This window comes from Myotis lucifugus, unplaced genomic scaffold (genome assembly GCF_000147115.1).
Source record: "Myotis lucifugus unplaced genomic scaffold, Myoluc2.0 scaffold_115, whole genome shotgun sequence".
In the NCBI taxonomy this organism is placed as follows: domain Eukaryota; kingdom Metazoa; phylum Chordata; class Mammalia; order Chiroptera; family Vespertilionidae; genus Myotis; species Myotis lucifugus.
The window spans coordinates 2,378,780-2,396,539 of record NW_005871163.1 but is presented as its reverse complement, the minus strand read 5'-3'; the positions used below and the strand labels follow the sequence as shown (position 1 = coordinate 2,396,539).

Sequence of the window (17,760 nt, the reverse complement as noted above, 5' to 3'; positions counted from 1 at the left end):
TGCACAGGCTGATGCTTTAACTACTGCACAACACAAGCCACACCATCTAGGCTATATATGGTTTTTTTTAAAAGGTTCCTAGATATCCAAGAAACAAGAGCCCACAATGAAGATCCAAACAAAGTAGAACTGTAACAGTTCCAGCAGGACTTCCTTGTATTTCTGTGCCAGGTACTGATTACATTTCCAATGAGGGCAGGCTATTTGCCAGAATCACGGTTATTCTGGAACACACATACCTGTCTGAAATCCTAAACCAACAGCAGACGGCTACCTTATAGAACTGTAACACTTAAGGCCAATTTTGCTGTTACAATGAAAAGAGCTCAATTATGGGCCTTATATCTCTCATGAAGAATACAGATCAACAGCAAGAGAGGAGGCCTATAGAAAAGATTATTATCCTCTAAAAAGCCTTTAAGATTTGAAAGAGAAATGAAGTACTAAGACACACTATACTAGATAACATTAAGTCTATTTTCAGCTTTAACTCTGCCATAAAAATAGCCTAAAAAATTAATGAAATTTAAAAATAAAATGCAATTATCAGTCATGTCAACAATACGTTATTCAAGTTTATCTAAATAGGTTGACAAGCATGATTCTGGAAGGAGAAATCTAGATGGACCAATCATAGAGCAGATGTGGATGTAGTAAGTGCAATTCATTAGAAAAGAACAGCATTCAACTGTCACAAGATATGTCCTTCAATCATTAACTCCTCTGCCTTCCAACTAAAAAAGCCCCAAACTACCTAAAAATCCTGGGAAACTTACTAGGATTTAGTAAGCAGAGAAACATTTATGCAAGTTTCATAGAAACTAGTCATATGAAACATTTCATATAAGCTAGAAATGGTTTTGTATCAGCTTTAAATATAAGATAAAGAATTGTTTGTTCTAAAATTATTAATCCTTAAAATCACATAATTATTCTTTTTTAACAGGATGCTATTTGCAAAGATTAGTTATTCATAAGATTAGACTGACAAAACGAATTAAACTCTTTGCTTCAAATTTCTTTTTTTTTTGGCATATCTTTAAAAAAATCTTTATTGTTCAGAGTATTACAGATATCTCCCCTGTTGCCCCCCTCCACCCAGTTCCTACCCCGCTCCAAGTCTTCACCACCTTAATATCTGTGTCCATAGGTAATATTTGCATATAAGTTCATTGGTTGATCTCTTCCCAACACTCCTACCCCCTTCCCTCTGAGAGTCATCACCTGTTCTATGTTTTCATGCCTCTGGTTCTATTCTATTTTTTTCTATTCCATTTTTTCTAGTTTATTTTGTTTATTAGATTCCTTGTTCGTTTGATTTTTAGATTCAAGTGTCGATAGATATGTATTTATTGCCATCTTATTGTACATATTTTTTATCTTCTTCCCATTTTTCCTTCCTCCTTCTTCCTTTTTCTCCCCTCTCCTCCTCCTCTTCTTCCTCCTTCTCCTTCCTCCTCTTCCTCTGCTTAAAGAATACCATTCAGCATTTCCACTAATACTGGTTTGGTGGTGATGAACTCCTTTAGCTTTTTCTTGTCTGTGAAGCTCTTTATCTGACCTTCAATTCTAAATGATAGCTTTGCTGGATAAAGTAATCTTGGTTATAGGTCCTTGTTAATCATCACTTTGAATATGTCTTGCCACTCTCTTCTGGCCTGCAAAGTTTCTGTTGAGAAATCAGCTGACAGTCCTATGGGTGCTCCCTTGTAATGAACTGCTTTACTCTTGACGCTTTTAAGATTCTCTCTTTGTCTTTTGCCCTTGGCATTTTAATTATGATGTGTCTTGGTGTGGGCCCTCTTGGATTCCTCTTGTTTGACTCTCTGCATTACTTGGACTTGTAAGTCTATTTCTTTCAACAGGTAGAGGAAGTTTTCTGTCATTATTTCCTCAAATAGGTTTTCAATATCTTGCTCTCCCTCCTTCCCTCGCTTTCCCTTCCGCTCTCTCTAAAATCAATGACAACATATTTTTTAAAAAGATAAATTCATTTGAAAATTTATCATTTTTGTGACTGATTCATTTTTAAAATGTAAGGTATTTATTAATATACTTAGTACAGAAATAAATTTGATCATCTAATCATTGTCTTCAAAAGCTGCCAAACATGAAAAGCACATCATGTGGTCAAATTTGAAGCAAAGAGAGGAGAACCAAGATGGTGGCATAGGTAAATGCAGATACTGCCTCCCACAACCACATCAAAATTATAACTAAAATACAGAACAACCATCATTCAAAACCACCTGAAATCTGGCTGAATGGAAGTGCTACAACTAGAGAAGTAAAGAAGAAAGCACATTGAGACTGGTAGGAGGGGCAGAGGTTCTGAAATGTGCTGGTTAGACACCCATGTGTGGCATTTTTTTAAATTGGGAGGGATATCTTAGCTGCAGAGGCCTCCCGTGAGGAGCAGGGGGTCCCATACCAGACGCCCAGCTCAGGGTTCCAGAGTTGAGAAGAGGAGCCCCCATAACTTCAGGCTATAAAAACCAGCAGTTATTGTGGCTGAGGGACACGGAGGCTGCTGTAGACCCAGGCAGTTCCTCTTAAAGGGCCGGCAAATGAACTTACATGGACCCACTCCCTCTGAGCTCCAGCTTTGGGTCAGCAGCTTGGGGGATCCAGGAATATAGGGAGACACATGGGGAGGAACTGCATTATCTGGCATCAGAGTAAGAACTCAGGGACAGCTTTCTCCCAGACATGGGTGTTTTCATGGGGTCATTGTTCTTATGCTGAGACCTCCCCCGTTGCAGAGCTGACAGCCATATATGAATTTCCATCAGCCTGACTCACACTGTTTGTTCCACCCTGGTGATTCCCTAAGACCCAGCCCCATTCAATTTGCAGCCTCACCCAAGCTGTTTGCAGCAGCTTTCCCATTTGTATGGCCTGTCCTGGCTCAGACTTCAGACTTTCCTAAAATCTCTCAAACAGCAAGCAGCTGGCATCAGCAAGACCTGGTACTAGCAACAGCCTGCCTTGCTTCACAGCTTGGCCGTGCCTGAGCACTTCTAAGCTCAACACAAGTAACAGCCACCTGCAGATCCCTCTGTAGCTCCTGACGTGTGGCCTCAGAGCCAGGCACCTGATGGACAGCTTCAGACCATACCATATTAGAACTCTACATATCCATGAGCCATACACTCAAGGGGCAGACTCAGTGAGCACCAGAGCCCCACTGAAGCAAGTCCTCCACAGGGGTCTCTTCTGTAAAGCAACTCTTCCACTATAGTCCAAGCTGGTCCTCACAGCCATTTGGTTGGAGGTCAGCTCCTTCCAGTGATGCCAATAGCAATCAAGGCTCAACTATAACAAGACTGTGCACACAGCCCACACAGGGGCGCACCTAGAGTGCCCAACTCGGGTGACTGGGGAGGCTGAGCCACTGTGCCCTACAGTACACCTACAACACAAGGCCACTCTACCAGTTCCAGGAGACATAGCAGCTCTACCTAATACATAGAAACAAGCACAAGGAAGCAGCCAAAATGTGGGGACAAGAAACATATCACAAATGAAAGAACAGAAGAAATCTCCAGAAAAACACAAAGTGAAATGGAAGCAAGCAAACTATTAGATGTAGAGTTCAAAACAATGGTTATAAGGATGCTCAAGGGTCTTAATGAGAGCTTCAGGGGAGTTAGTGAGACTTTCAAGGATCTCAATGAGAATTTTAAAGACATGAAAAAAGGACCAGTCAGAAATTAAGCATACACTAACTGAAATAAAGAATAATTTATAGGGATTCAATAGTAGAGGAGAGGATTCTGAGAACCAAATCAACGATTTTGAATATGAGGAAGCAAAAAACAGCTGATCAGCAGAGCAGAAAGAAAAACGAATAAAAAAATATGAAGATAGTGTAAGGAGCCTCTGGGACAACTTTAAATGTACCAACATTAGCATTGTGGGGATGCCAGAAGGAGAAGCACCCTTGTCTGGGAGAAAGCTGTCCCTGAGTTCTTACTCTGATGCCAGATAATGCAGTTCCTCCCCATGTGTCTCCCTATATTCCTGGATCCCCCAAGCTGCTGACCCAAAGCTGGAGCTCAGAGGGAGTGGGTCCATGTAAGTTCATTTGCCGGCCCTTTAAGAGGAACTGCCTGGGTCTACAGCAGCCTCCGTGTCCCTCAGCCACAATAACTGCTGGTTTTTATAGCCTGAAGTTATGGGGGCTCCTCTTCTCAACTCTGGAACCCTGAGCTGGGCGTCTGGTATGGGACCCCCTGCTCCTCACGGGAGGCCTCTGCAGCTAAGATATCCCTCCCAATTTAAAAAATGCCACACATGGGTGTCTAACCAGCACATTTCAGAACCTCTGCCCCTCCTACCAGTCTCAATGTGCTTTCTTCTTTACTTCTCTAGTTGTAGCACTTCCATTCAGCCAGATTTCAGGTGGTTTTGAATGATGGTTGTTCTGTATTTTAGTTATAATTTTGATGTGGTTGTGGGAGGCAGTATCTGCATTTACCTATGCCACCATCTTGGTTCTCCTCTCTTTGCTTCAAATTTGACCACAGGATGTGCTTTTCATGTTTGGCAGCTTTTGAAGACAATGATTAGATGATCAAATTTATTTCTGTACTAAGTATATTAATAAATACCTTACATTTTAAAAAGGAATCAGTCACAAAAATGACAAATTTTCAAATGAATTTATCTTTTTAAAAAATATGTTGTCATTGATTTTAGAAAGAGAGCGGAAGGGAAAGTGAGGGAAGGAGGAAGAGAGAAACACTGATGTAAGAGAAACATTGATTGATTGCCTCCTGAACATACCCCAACTAGGGATCAAACCCACAACCTGGGCATGTGCCCTGACTAGGAACTGAACTAGTGAACTTGCAGTGCCTGGGACAATGCTCAACCAAGTGAGTAACACTGGCCAGGGGAAATGATTTTATCTTTTAAGTAGCACTGTGAAAGGTATAAAGTTCACAAAAATTACTAGTTTTGCAATGATTTTTTTTCTTCCAGCAATTTTTTATTAACTATTTTTGATTCATCATGGCTAAACTATAGTAAGTATCATTTAATATTATATAGTATACAGTAATTCATGCTGTAACACTATACATAGTTGAAGGAAAATGACTTTATGGGATCATATGTAAGAGAAAAAGAACAGTATTTTTGTAAATGCTCACAATTATTTCCTGTAAAAAAATATATGTGAGGGTGAGAGCACCAAAATACACTTAGTACAAATATAGATTCTACTCACCAGTTTGATAGCTACATATTCATTGGTGTAGAGGTTTTTACCTAGGAAAAAAAACAAAATGTATGTTTTAGTGACACTTATTCCGGGAAATACAAAGCAAAATCATAGCTTACAGGGTCATGAGAAAGGTCACATTCCCAAAGCTGTTCACATATATAAAACATGATTTATAACTGAAATGCTAAATAAAGATGGTAAGACCCAGCAAGACAAGAACAAAAAACAGCTTGAGAATTTGAAAATTTAGACATAAGAATATTTTTAAAATCTATCTATCTCTCTCACATATGCACATTTTATTTTTAAATATTCCCTAACTATTAAACCATGAGATTAAGCAAGAAAAAAAAATCCAGAATTTCAAAGACACAGAGATTTTAACTCTTGGCACAATAAACACACACCCTCATTTTTCCAACTCACTGACAAATGGGGATTTTATATTTTTTATCATGGTATTTAGTGTCAATATTAGTTGGTATAAAGAACTGTGTGAAATAAAACCAACTATTGTCCCAATCACCTTTTGGAAAACTTATCTACTGTATATAAGGAAATGATTCTCAAAGCTGTTTTGACCCTTCACTAGAAACTCTAGATCTGTATCTTTCACTATGTGCAGGAAACAGCTCTCTAACAACATTTAAACATCTCAAAGTTCTTCCTGAAATAATAACAATTTTTCCTCTCAAGCTCTCTACTTGTATAAATAAAATCAATATTCTCCTAAACATTTAGAATAGGAATTTGGCAGTGAGGATGAGGATAAGAGCAAAAACTATCACTGAATGAGTCCATATTACATGCTGGGTACTTAGCTACCTTCACCTCCCTAACCCCATTGATTCTTGAAGGCTTCAATTCCTCCCTAGTGTTCGGTATACAATATATAGTCACTGCACTGGACTTTATGTTGTTTCTTATATATTTGTACTACCTTAGTCAGCTAGACTACAAATATCTTGAGGAGTAGAGATTTTACCTAAGAGTTCTATCAATGTCCTATGGTGCTTAAGACCATGCTCTACACATCTCAGACACCCCAAACCTTAACTGATTAAAAGTTACTTGTATAGACATCAAAATTATAACTAACCTACAGAGCAACCATCACTCAAAACCACTTGAAATCTAGCTGAGTGGAAGCCCTACAACTAAGGATATAAAGAAGCCACATCTAGACTGGTAGGAAGGGCGAAGACATGGAATGGGTTGGTATACCACACAAACATGTGGCAGATAAAAATCAGGATAAATATCTCAACTGTGGAAGTCACTGCTGAGGAGGGAGGGGTCCCAACCCAGGGTTCCAATGCCAGGAAGAAAAGTCCCTATAACTTCTGGCTGTAAAAACCAGCAGAGATTAGCCTTGGCTGGGTAGCTGAGTTGGTTAGAGTAATGTCCCCATATTCCCAGGTTGTGGGTTCGATATCCAGTCAGGGCACATACAGGAAACAATCAATGAATACACAACTAAATGGAACAACAAATCGATGTTTCTTTCTCAAATCAATAAACACACATACAAAACAAACAAAACGAAACAAACAAAAAACACAGCGGAGATTGTGGCTGAGTGAGAAAAGGGCTGCTAGAGTCCCAGGCAGTTCCTTCTAGCCACCTCTCCCAAGAGTAAAAAAATTAGAAGGATTTTAAGTTGAAGAAGGTAGAAAGGCATCTCAGGAGAAGAAACTACATGAGCAATCTAACAAAAAATGAGAAAGTAGATGGTATAGGCTGAAAATGGTTTGGTCACAATAAAACAACTATATTAGAGAAATTATGCACATATTTCTTTTGAAGAAAAAGTGTTCAAAGAAATCCCAAGCACTTTGGATTTGTTTCTTCCAGAGTCTGGGGGGGAGGGGGTTTCTCACTAATCAGTGGGTAACTTTTTCTCATTTTCCCCAGGTTCAGCCAAGGCCAGTTTTCAGTGTAGTTCACCTTCAACAGTGTAAACCTTCCATCTCCCGTGAGGATGGGAAAGGGAAGCTGCAGGGGGAGGTGATGCCAGGAAGGAAGAGGTTTAGTTATCCAACAGCTTCACATATAGACCTGCAACTAGGCTTCCTATTTTTGGCTCCTTTTGCATCCTAACTTTCTGAAGTTCCTAGTGTCTCCAATTCTTGAGCCTATCCGGTGTATTTTATGTTACAAACTGGCCTACCCTTTCAATCATTCAGCTTTCTCTGGACTGCTAAATCAGCTACCACTTAGCTATCTGCTTTCCAGCTTCCAAAATTTTGTTAACATTTCTCATCTGTTTTTATCTACTCTCCCATTTTGGGGGGATTCCTTTAAAATATCCCTTTTCTAAATATACTTTATAAAGAACTGAGGCAGCACCCAGTTCCATAAACTTCCACATATATTACAATTAGCTATGCATATATCTTTTTACCTCCATTAGACACAAATTTCCAAAGGACAAGAAGAATGTTCAACTAATCTTTTTATCCCTAGCAATAAGATAGTATCTGATATATAAGAGGTAACAGATGTTTGCTGAAGCGAACCAATCTGACTTGATATACAAAGAAGGTTCTTCTGAGAAAGTTCCAGGACAATAAAAAAAGAAGGCTGGTTATCAAATTATGGATAATTCTAAATGCAAATATAGGACTTTTGATTTTATTATTCAACATGCTTTGAAACCACCAAAGATCTCATTAGCTAAGAGGAAAAGCATAATGGTGAAAGCTGTATTTTTAAAGTACTCATCTGGCCCCAGTGTGTAAGAGAGAATACCTACAAGTAAAATAAATAGGAAGTTTTTATAGCAGAACATTTAAATGGTATCTACCATATACAGTGTGATTATGAAAATTACATGAAAATTATATGAAAGTACTTTGTAAACTACAAGGTGATAGATAAGTCTAATTTTTATTACTTTTATTATTGTAGGTATGAGGCAATACTTTCTGAAAGAGAATGACTTAAAAACAGGATTTATAATCAAGGCATTTTGTTGTTCCACTTATTTATGCATGCACTGGTTGCTTCTTGTATGTGCCCTGACTGGGGATCGAACCTGCAACCTTGGCATATTGGGACAATGCTCTAACCAACTGAGCTACCTGGCCAGAAGGCATTTTGAAGAAAAATCTAACCACATGTAATCATGAGGGATAAGGAAAAGAGAAGGGTCAAAAATTATGTTCAATCAGTAGAGAACAGAAAGAGAACCAAGAGAGTAGGCAATAGTCATTCCACTCCACCAGGATGCCTTCCTCCAAGTTCTCATGAAATCTAAAAATAATAGACTAATTTTGAAATGCCCCTCATCTTCAATTTTCATATCTATATAAAAGAATATACTCACAGAAATATAATAAATGAAACAGCCTCTGTAACACCAAACATGATGGCTGATATATCACAAATTGCTAGCTTGCTTACGTTTGCTTTTTTTCTCTGAGGGCATCGAAGAACTGAACTCATGTCACCCTCTGACAAAGCAATTATCCTTACACCTAAGAGGCACTGGAGGTGACTGGATAATTCTCTTGAGCTATGCATTACTCTAATAAATTCCTTTGTTAGAGAACATCATTTAGACTGAACAGGACAACACAAAATGCTGCCACATGTGGAAAGCTAGACAATCACTCAACCACTATCCTGAGAGAGTACTCAAACATTTGCTCTGGAAGAACTTAATTACATACAGTTAAAATTCTGCCCATTTAAAATGAATGACTGCTTCAGCTAAATATTGATGTATCTGATATATATGTGAGAGAGGCAGGCAGTTTAACAGGTAAAAAGTACCATTGATGAGATGGCACAATCCCAAAACTTTTAGCATCTGTTGCACAAAATCCACAATGCTTCCCAAAGCTCCCTTCTTGGGTATGGGTTCTTTTAGTGTTGTTAAAAAAAAACAACAAAAAAACACCCTGCATTACATAGTAGTTTTTGGAACTTACAAAAACTGAGTTTACACCTAAACTCAGCCCATTTGAAACAGCAGTCCTGGATGTGATACTGCCCATAAAACCACTACTCATGACTTCCTGTTTCAGTAAGTCACCTACAGAGACAACATTTACCGTAAGCTTCATCAGACACAGCACTATTTCAAAGAACCAGCGTCTCAGTTCTCAGTCACACCAATAAAGGGACATACAGCCTCGGGTTCTCAGTTTTAGTTAGATCTCTAGCTAACTAAAGTGAAAGTAGTACATTTATAAGTTACTACCTAGAACTTATAAAAAGTAAAATCCAACCAAAGAAGTTGAGGCAATTAGTAGTTAAATCAAGAAGCCTTTTTTTTTTTTTTAAATCCTCACCTGAGAATATTTTTTCCATTGATTTTTAGAGAGAGTGGGAGGGGGAGAGACAAGAGAGAAACATCGGTGTGACAGAGACACACCGAATGGTTGCCTCCCGCACACACCCCGACCAGGGCTGGGGATCGAGCCTGCAACCAAGGCACGTACCCTTGACCGGAATCGAATCCGGGACCTTTCAATGATTAGGAAGCAGCTGCTCCTGAGGAACAGGTGAAAAGCTGTATAAGGATCACTGACACATACTCTTAAAATCAAACTTTAATCCTCTTGTACAAATGATATGCCTTTAAATAATTTTTAACACTTATTTTTCTTTTTTATTGAGGTGTAACTAACATGAAGTAAAGTGCACAAAGCACACAGCTCAGTGTATTTTTACATATCCATACACATGACCATGTAACTACCTTGGGAGAGAACATTTTGAGCACGCTAGTAAGTTTTCTTGTGCCTCTTCACAATCAATAACCCTCATCTATCGCCACCCAAAATAATCTATTTTGATTGTAATCGCAAGAAATTAGTTTGGCCTATTTTAAATATCTCTGAATGTAATTATATAATAAACCTCTCTTTTGTGTCTGCCTTCTTTTGCTTAACATTACTTCTGTGATTCATCTGTTTTGTTGCATGTATTAGAACAATGGAACCTCGGTTCTTGAACTTAATTCATTCCAAAGGCTGTTCGAGAAGTGATTTGTTTGAAAACCAAATCATTTTTTCCTATTAGGAATAATGTAAAGTGAATTAATTTGTTCCAGACACCCAAATTATTTCCTGTTTTAACCTTTCTTAGATACAGTACATGTCTAATGTACTGTTTTTCTAATAAACTTTAAAAACAAAAAGAACATAAAATGTAAATGAAAATTTAACAAAAAGGAAATAAAATGTACATTTAAAAATGAAAATTTAATAATAATAAGCAGTAACAAAAGCAAAAAATACATGAAAATATTCACAGCACAATATCCTGAAATGTTAATAGCGGTAAACTGACTCACATTTTCTCCTCTGTCACCTGAGAGATGTGTGACAGGTATCAGCATGAAAGGGTTGTCAGGTGGAGAAGCGAATTGTTTGAGATAAGAGACGTTGGAGAAACAAGGTTTGACTGTTCATGGATTTATATGCATTATAAACTGCCTCTCAGCAGTAATTTTGTGGATATCTATGTCATAATTCATTTAATTCAAATACTACTGTGATGCTGGAGCAAAGTCAATCCATTATGTAAATGAATGTTCATTAAACTAGTTGCTAAAGCAATTCAGTAGTTGCTAGGAACTCAGTATGAAATTGGACACATTACTCCTATTCTCAGAAGCATCTGCTGGCTTTGCTAACCTGAACATGAATACCACTAAATGTGAAGAGCCTTTCATTATCCTACCTTCTACCAATAACAATAAATTCATTCTCAGCTCCAGTGATCAATTTTGCAGCCAGTGATCTCTGGCTAGTGCAATGATGTTTCCCTGAATCTCTCGATGGAGGATCAAAGGTAAGACTTTTTCCATCTTCTTTTGCAGAATCATTAGAAGCAGCAGAGGTAATAAGCAATACCCTATACTCCCATTCCCCCAAGAGCCAAAGTCTCCTATAAGGAATCTTCATAATAATCATAGCCTCAATGTTTATGAAGAAAAGGAAAACACTTTAGCCTAAAAGGGGACCTCTTCATTCTTGAAGCTGATGTCCACCTTCATACATTTATAAGATCTTTCATTTTCTCTTCTTCATTCACCTAGGAGGTGAATTATAAATAAACAGCCAATATACCCTCTTCCCAATTTCACAACTTCAAACTGGTTGATTTTGTCATTATTCATCATCTCACTCATAAATTTATACTTTAAATTAAAAAATCCATTTCCACATACCCTGGCCAGTGTTGCTCAGTGGTTAAAGTGTCGCCCCATGCACTGAAGGGTGACTGGTTTGATTTCAGGTTAGGGCACATACCCGATTACAGGTTCGATCCCCAACTGGGACACATGCATGAGGCAACCTATCGATGTTTCTATCTCACATTGATGTGTCTCCCTCCCTTAAAATCAATGAAAAACATATCCTCATGTGAGGTGTTTTTTTAAAAAAAAATCAATTTCCTTGGTTGGGAAAAAAACATTTGCGTAATTTCTCCCTGAAATTTTAGCCCAATCCTGATGCTGGGACTTCCAGGAAGAAATGCAAACGCAGTATCAGTTGGAAGCCTCTCTAAACAGGATGAATATATCCTTGCAGATTAAATTTGGGAATTATTGCCTTACCAGGGGCAAGGTTTGAATTAAAACAAGACCTTACTCCCTTCTCAAGGTGTGGGGTTCCAGGGCCAGCACCATCTAGAGTACCTGGAAGTCTTTAGAAAGACAGCATTTAGGGCTCTAACTTTTAGGCCAACTAAATCAGAATCTTCATTTTATTGTTATCTGTATGCAGATCTCCCTACACCAAAATATTGGTGGAAAATTTAAAAGCCTATACACATAGACATGAACCTTGCATAACAATTATAACTGATAATGACTATCTCATTCACAAATTCTTTAGTTCTTAAGAGAATTCTTAATTAAGAGAATTTCTCATAAAATTATAAACCACTTGCTGTGAAACACACCACTGCCTATTATAGCTACTGCTGTAGTTAGTGGAAGTCACGGATATAATCAAGTTCTTACCTAATCTGAGCTCTCCGAAGTTCCCACACCCTATCTTCTTGCCAACCCTGAAGTTGGGTCCCACCATAAGAACCCCAGAGGATGTTGAGGAGCCAGTCGGTCGGGAACAGTGTGTACTCCTTTGTGCCATGGGTTTAGTGGTCCGTTGTCTTTCATCCTTCTCCCTACTAGGATGGTCCATTATCCTACCCGACAGAGTCTCTCCACAATGAATAGCCTCAGGCTGTATACCTCTTTTCAATACAAAAGTATGTCCAAATGAACCGTAGTCAGAGAAGGGTAGAAAGTTCTTTTGGCACCATATTTATGCTTCTAATGTATCTTCAAGGGATGAAAAACCATTGGATCGTTCTTGTAGGACATGTAGTCTGTAGGTCTCAAGCATAGACGGATATTTTGTAACCTAGGTAAAAATCAAGAAAACAGTTAAAAATTAAATTTTAAAACAAATTGAGAAAGTTACCACAATGGATCTTACCCCCAAATGAGCAAAGTGGATAGTTTCCTGTAACTGGCTTTGGTTTTATATCTTCCAACAGTTTAGCCATCTGGACTAGTTATTCATCAGGTAACATAAGCTCAGTAGGCTGTTCACCATGGCAGCTAAGGGAACACACAAGCCTTTAATATAAAAGGCTCTCTTCTAATACTATACATATGGCCCAAAAGAAAATTATTTGTTGGCTTTTTTATCACTAGGTAACAGACAGATATGGTAGCGTTAAATCTAGTTAAATAAACTGAGGACAAAAGCTCTTCCTTTTACTTTGGACAGAATCTATCAGAAATGAGGTTACTCACTCTCCCCCTCCTCCAACCCCACCATTTATCAAACACTGACAGCAATCACACAATCCAAGACAAGTTACTGAATGACAGAGACTTCTTCTATAAAGGACTTTTCAAAACCCTAGTAGTACTAAGCAGTCCTAGACTAAAACTTTGGAAAGCTCAACTTTTGGTCTAGTTTCACTGTGCACCGAGTATACAAAGAAAAAGTACCTGAAACTAATCCTGTGCACAAATCCAAAGTGAAAATAAAGCTGAGAAACAAAGTCTTAAACCAACCTCATTCCTGTGGGAGTTCTCCAGTGTCCCAAATCAGGACCGAGCCCAAAACAAAAGTATACAATGAGATAATTTTGATGCTATTTTTTATAATCCAAGTGAATATCCTTAACAAAAAAATATATATTCTTACCACTAAACACAGTTATGTTTCACTTTCATTAAATATTTTCCTTAAAACTTTAAGGAAGAAAAGAGCTGCATGATTATGTATGCAATAAAACAAATTAAGGTAAAAAGATCAGGGTGATGAGACGAGGTCAGCATTACTGCATATCCTACATGAGTAAAATTATGAATTTATATTTTTCCTCATTCTTTTTCATATTTTCAATTGTATCTAATATTCTCCAATTATCTTTGTTTACCCAAAGTTCCTCACATAATATTAGTAAAGTGGAAATACAATTTACAATGTCTTATGTAGATAATCCCATCTTAACTGGTAGGAGTGTGTCTCTATGAGAAACTGTCAGGCTATACTTTCTTCCCTTATACTAAAAAATTTTTGAAGACAGAAAAAGTATGTCAGCCTATCCAAACAATTTTGAGCATTCAACTATCTCCCAAATTTTCATTAATTATCACTCACATAATAGTCTCATTTATAAAATTTGGAAAACTGTACTACCTTGTCTGTTGCTCTTCCTATTTTATTTGTGTTCACTGTTTTTCTAACAAATGGAGTTTATTTTTATAATGCTTGTCATTAATTTTCTCCATTGCACTGAGACTTTAACATTATGTGAAGTAATCACCCACAGCTCTCATTTTCCTTGTACACTTGCATGTATACATTAGAAAAACAGAGCATTCAAGGTTAGAAACCTGCAGAAAGCCAAAAACTGCCTTCAGCTGGGAAAAGGATAATTGTAACACCTGCTTGTAGATCAGAACAATAACTTTATTTCCCACAAATATGGCAAAAACTCACATTTAAGATACCAACTTTCTGCCCTAGCAGTAGATAGAGCATTGGCCCGTGGACCAAAGGGTCCTGGGTTCGATTCCAGTCAAGGGCACATGCCTGGGTTGTGGGCTCAATCCCCAGTAGGGGGAGTGCAAGAGGCAGCCAATCAATGATTCTCTCTCATCACTGATGTTTCTATCTCTCCCTCTCCCTTCCTCTCTGAAATCAATAAAAATATATTGAAAAAATATATCAATTTTCTAACCTATGCATGGGATATTAGTACAGTCTAATCCATAGTTAATGAAAGACAGTCAATATCACTTTATGTGGTGCCTCTCATTAAAGAAGAAAAACTAATTGAACAACAGAAATTTTAACAATCCTATTTCTTTTCTTTTTTTATATGTTTTTATTGCCCTGGCCAGTATGGCTCAGTAGGTTGGGTGTAGTCCTGTGCACCAAAAGGTTACCGGTCCGAGTCCTGGTCAGGGCACATGCCAGGGTTTTGGGCTCAATCCCCAGTAGGGACTGTGCAGGAGGCAACTGATTGATGTTTTGCCCTCACATCAATGTTTCTCTCTCTCTCTCTCCCATTCTCTCTCTCAAAATATCAGTTTAAAAAATGGTTTTATTGATTTTAGGAGGGAGAGGGATAGAAACATCAATGAGAAACGTTTTTTAAAAATATATGTATTTTTATTGATTTCAGAGAGGAAGGGAGAGGGAGGGAGAGATAGAAACATCAATGATGAGAATCATTGATTGGCTGCCTCCTGCTCACCTCCCACTGGGGATCGAGCCCGCAATCTGGACATGTGCCCTCAACTGGAATCAAACCCTGGATCCTTTAGTCTGCAGGCCGATGCTCTATCCACTGAGCAAAACTGGCTAGAGTGAGAAACATTGATCAGTTGCCTCCTGCATGCCCTCTACTGGAGATTGAGCTGCAACCCAGGCATGTGCCCTGACTAGATATCAAACCGGTGACCTTCTAGTTCATAGGTAGATGCTCCACTGCTCAAAACTATTTTCTACTTTCCAATTACTAGGGGTACCGGTTAATAATGCGGATTTTTTTCACTAGATGGGAGTTATGTTGATATATATGTTGATATATATGTGATTTGATATGTATGCTACTTTGTTGTATTGACAGCAAGCTTCAAAACTTCATATGTCAAGTTTTCTGAAGGTGTGAACATCATAGATATTTTTACACTTTAAAATGTCGAATTTTGTGCCAAAAAAAAAAAGCATTTGCAGGAAGTTCTAATTCATTATTTTGAAGAAAAGTGCTGCAGAATACTTCAGAAGCTTATGGTGAACATGCTCCATCTCAAGATACTTGTGAACGCTGGTTTAAATGCTTTAAAAGTGATGAATTCGATGTGAAAGACAAAGAACGTCCAGGTCAACCAAAAAAGTTTTAAGACCAACAATTACAAGCATTATTGGATGAAGATGCATGTCAAACTCAAAAACAACTTGCAGAAAGATTAAATGTTGCTCAGCAAACAATTTCCAATCCTTTACAAGCAATGGGAAAGATTTTAAAGGAAGGAAAATGGGTGCCACATCAACTGAACGAAAGATGAATAGAAAACCAAAAAGTCATCAGTAAATTGTTGCTTCAACAGCACGAAAGAAAGTCTTTTTCGCATTGAATTGTGTGACTGGCGATGAAAAGTGGATTTATTTTGAGAATCCCAAATGCACAAAATCATGGGTTGATCCAGGTCAACCATCAACATCGACTGCAAGGCCAAATGCTCTGCATTTGGTGGGATCAGGAAGGTGTGGTGTATTATGAGCTTCTAAAACCAGGTGAAACCATTAATACTGATCGCTACCGACAACAAATAATCAATTTGAACCACGCTTTAATCGTGAAACTACCAGATTGTGCCAGAAAACACGGCAAAGTAATTTTGCTTCATGATGACACACAATCACACACTTCAAAACCAGTTAAAGACACGTTAAAAGATGTTGCCTGGCCGAAACCGGTTTGGCTCAGTGGATAGAGCGTCGGCCTGCGGACTGAAAGGTCCCAGGTTCGATTCTGGTCAAGGGCATGTACCTGGGTTGCGGGCACATCCTCAGTAGGAGGTGTGCAGGAGGCAGCTGATCGATGTTTCTCTCTCATCGATGTTTCTGACTCTCTATCTCTCTCCCTTCCTCTCTGTAAAAAATCAATAAAATATATTTAAAAAAAAAAATATCTTGCCTGGGAAGTATTAACCCACCCGCTGTATTCACCAGACCTTGCTCCTTCAGATTACCACTTGTTACAATATATGGCACACGCACTTTCTCAGCAGCACTTCAAAACGTACAAAGAAGTGGAAAATTGGGTCTTTGAATGGTTTGCCTTAAAACAAGAAAAGTTCTATTGGGATGGTATCCATAAATTACCTGAAAGACGGGGAAAATGTGTAGCTAGCGATGGACATTACTTTGAGTAAAGCACTTTTGATGTTTCTCTTGAAATTATCGTGTTTTCTTTTATTACAAAATCCAAATTATTAACCAATACACCTAGTTTAAACTCTTTAACTTATCATTTGAGCCCCTTCAATATCAACTCCTTACTTAAATCCATGTTTTAAAAAGCTAGTACAAGGAACATCCATTCTTAGTCCTTATACCTAGAATGGCCTCTTAACTCTTCTGTCTTATTTAGGCCTGACTCATATCCTACATCCTTTGTGAAACCTTTAATAACCAATTCATCATTAACACTTGGAGCACCACTATCTATACCACTCATTTGCCACCTACCATATACCAGATTATATTGGTATGTACTCTAATAGTCAGTTTGATATTAAGCGTTTGAAGTTAAAAATCCTGTCATATCTCCTTAAGTTTCTTGCACATAATTGGTACCAAATAATTATGATACTCTTCCTTAACAGAAAAAAGACACCCAGTGACATAATCAAACATTTTATACCAAATAATAAAAATAAAGAGAACCCTAATTTACCTAAAGAACTCCTAGAGGAGAAACCAAGATGGTGGCAAAGGTAAACACCGGAAATTGCTGCCTCACACAACCACTTCAAAAATACAACTAAAAGACAAAATGGACATCATCCAGAACCACAGGAAGGCTGGCTGAGTGGAAATTCTACAACTAGAAGGAAAGAGAAAAGCACACCAAGACTCAGAGGAGGTGCGGAAGTAAAGTGCAGAGGTACGGAGGTGCGCATGGAAAGGACTGGCAACTGAGGACACGGTTGTCTTTTTCAAACTGGAGGGAGACACAAGTTCCCGACTGCTCTGAACTCCAGTTCTGGGCAAGTCTCTAGGGACCGAGACTCCTACCAGGAGAAACTGGACTGTCTGGCATTGGTCGGAACTCGAGGGCGGCTTTCTCTCAAAGGTGCTTGCAGCGATTACTGAGACACTGAGACCCCGGGCCGCTTAAGGCAGGGCTGAGGATCAGCCATAGCTGTTTGCTCCACCCTGTTGATTCCCTGAGACCCTGCCCCACCCAAGCTGTGTGCAGAGGATTTTGCATATGAATGGCCTGGCCCTTTGCAATCTAAAATTACCTAACAA

General features: G+C 38.4%; 1 protein-coding gene across 7 annotated transcripts in view; it reads right to left on the bottom strand.

Annotated features, from left to right (window-relative positions):
• The window catches only part of CSNK1G1 (casein kinase 1 gamma 1), a 144,495-nt gene that overhangs the window by 81,707 nt on the left and 45,028 nt on the right, over positions 1 to 17,760 (bottom strand). For all 7 annotated transcript variants that reach the window (XR_002830411.1, XM_023757832.1, XM_023757834.1 and 4 more), the window contains exons 2-3: positions 12,213 to 12,615; positions 5,234 to 5,274 (exon numbers count right to left, since the gene is read on the bottom strand). Coding sequence is in view for 6 of the 7 variants with exons in the window: in XM_023757832.1 (XP_023613600.1) it covers positions 5,234 to 5,274; positions 12,213 to 12,393 (222 nt within the window). In the remaining variant the exon portion in view is untranslated. The remainder of the gene's footprint in view (positions 1 to 5,233; positions 5,275 to 12,212; positions 12,616 to 17,760) is intronic.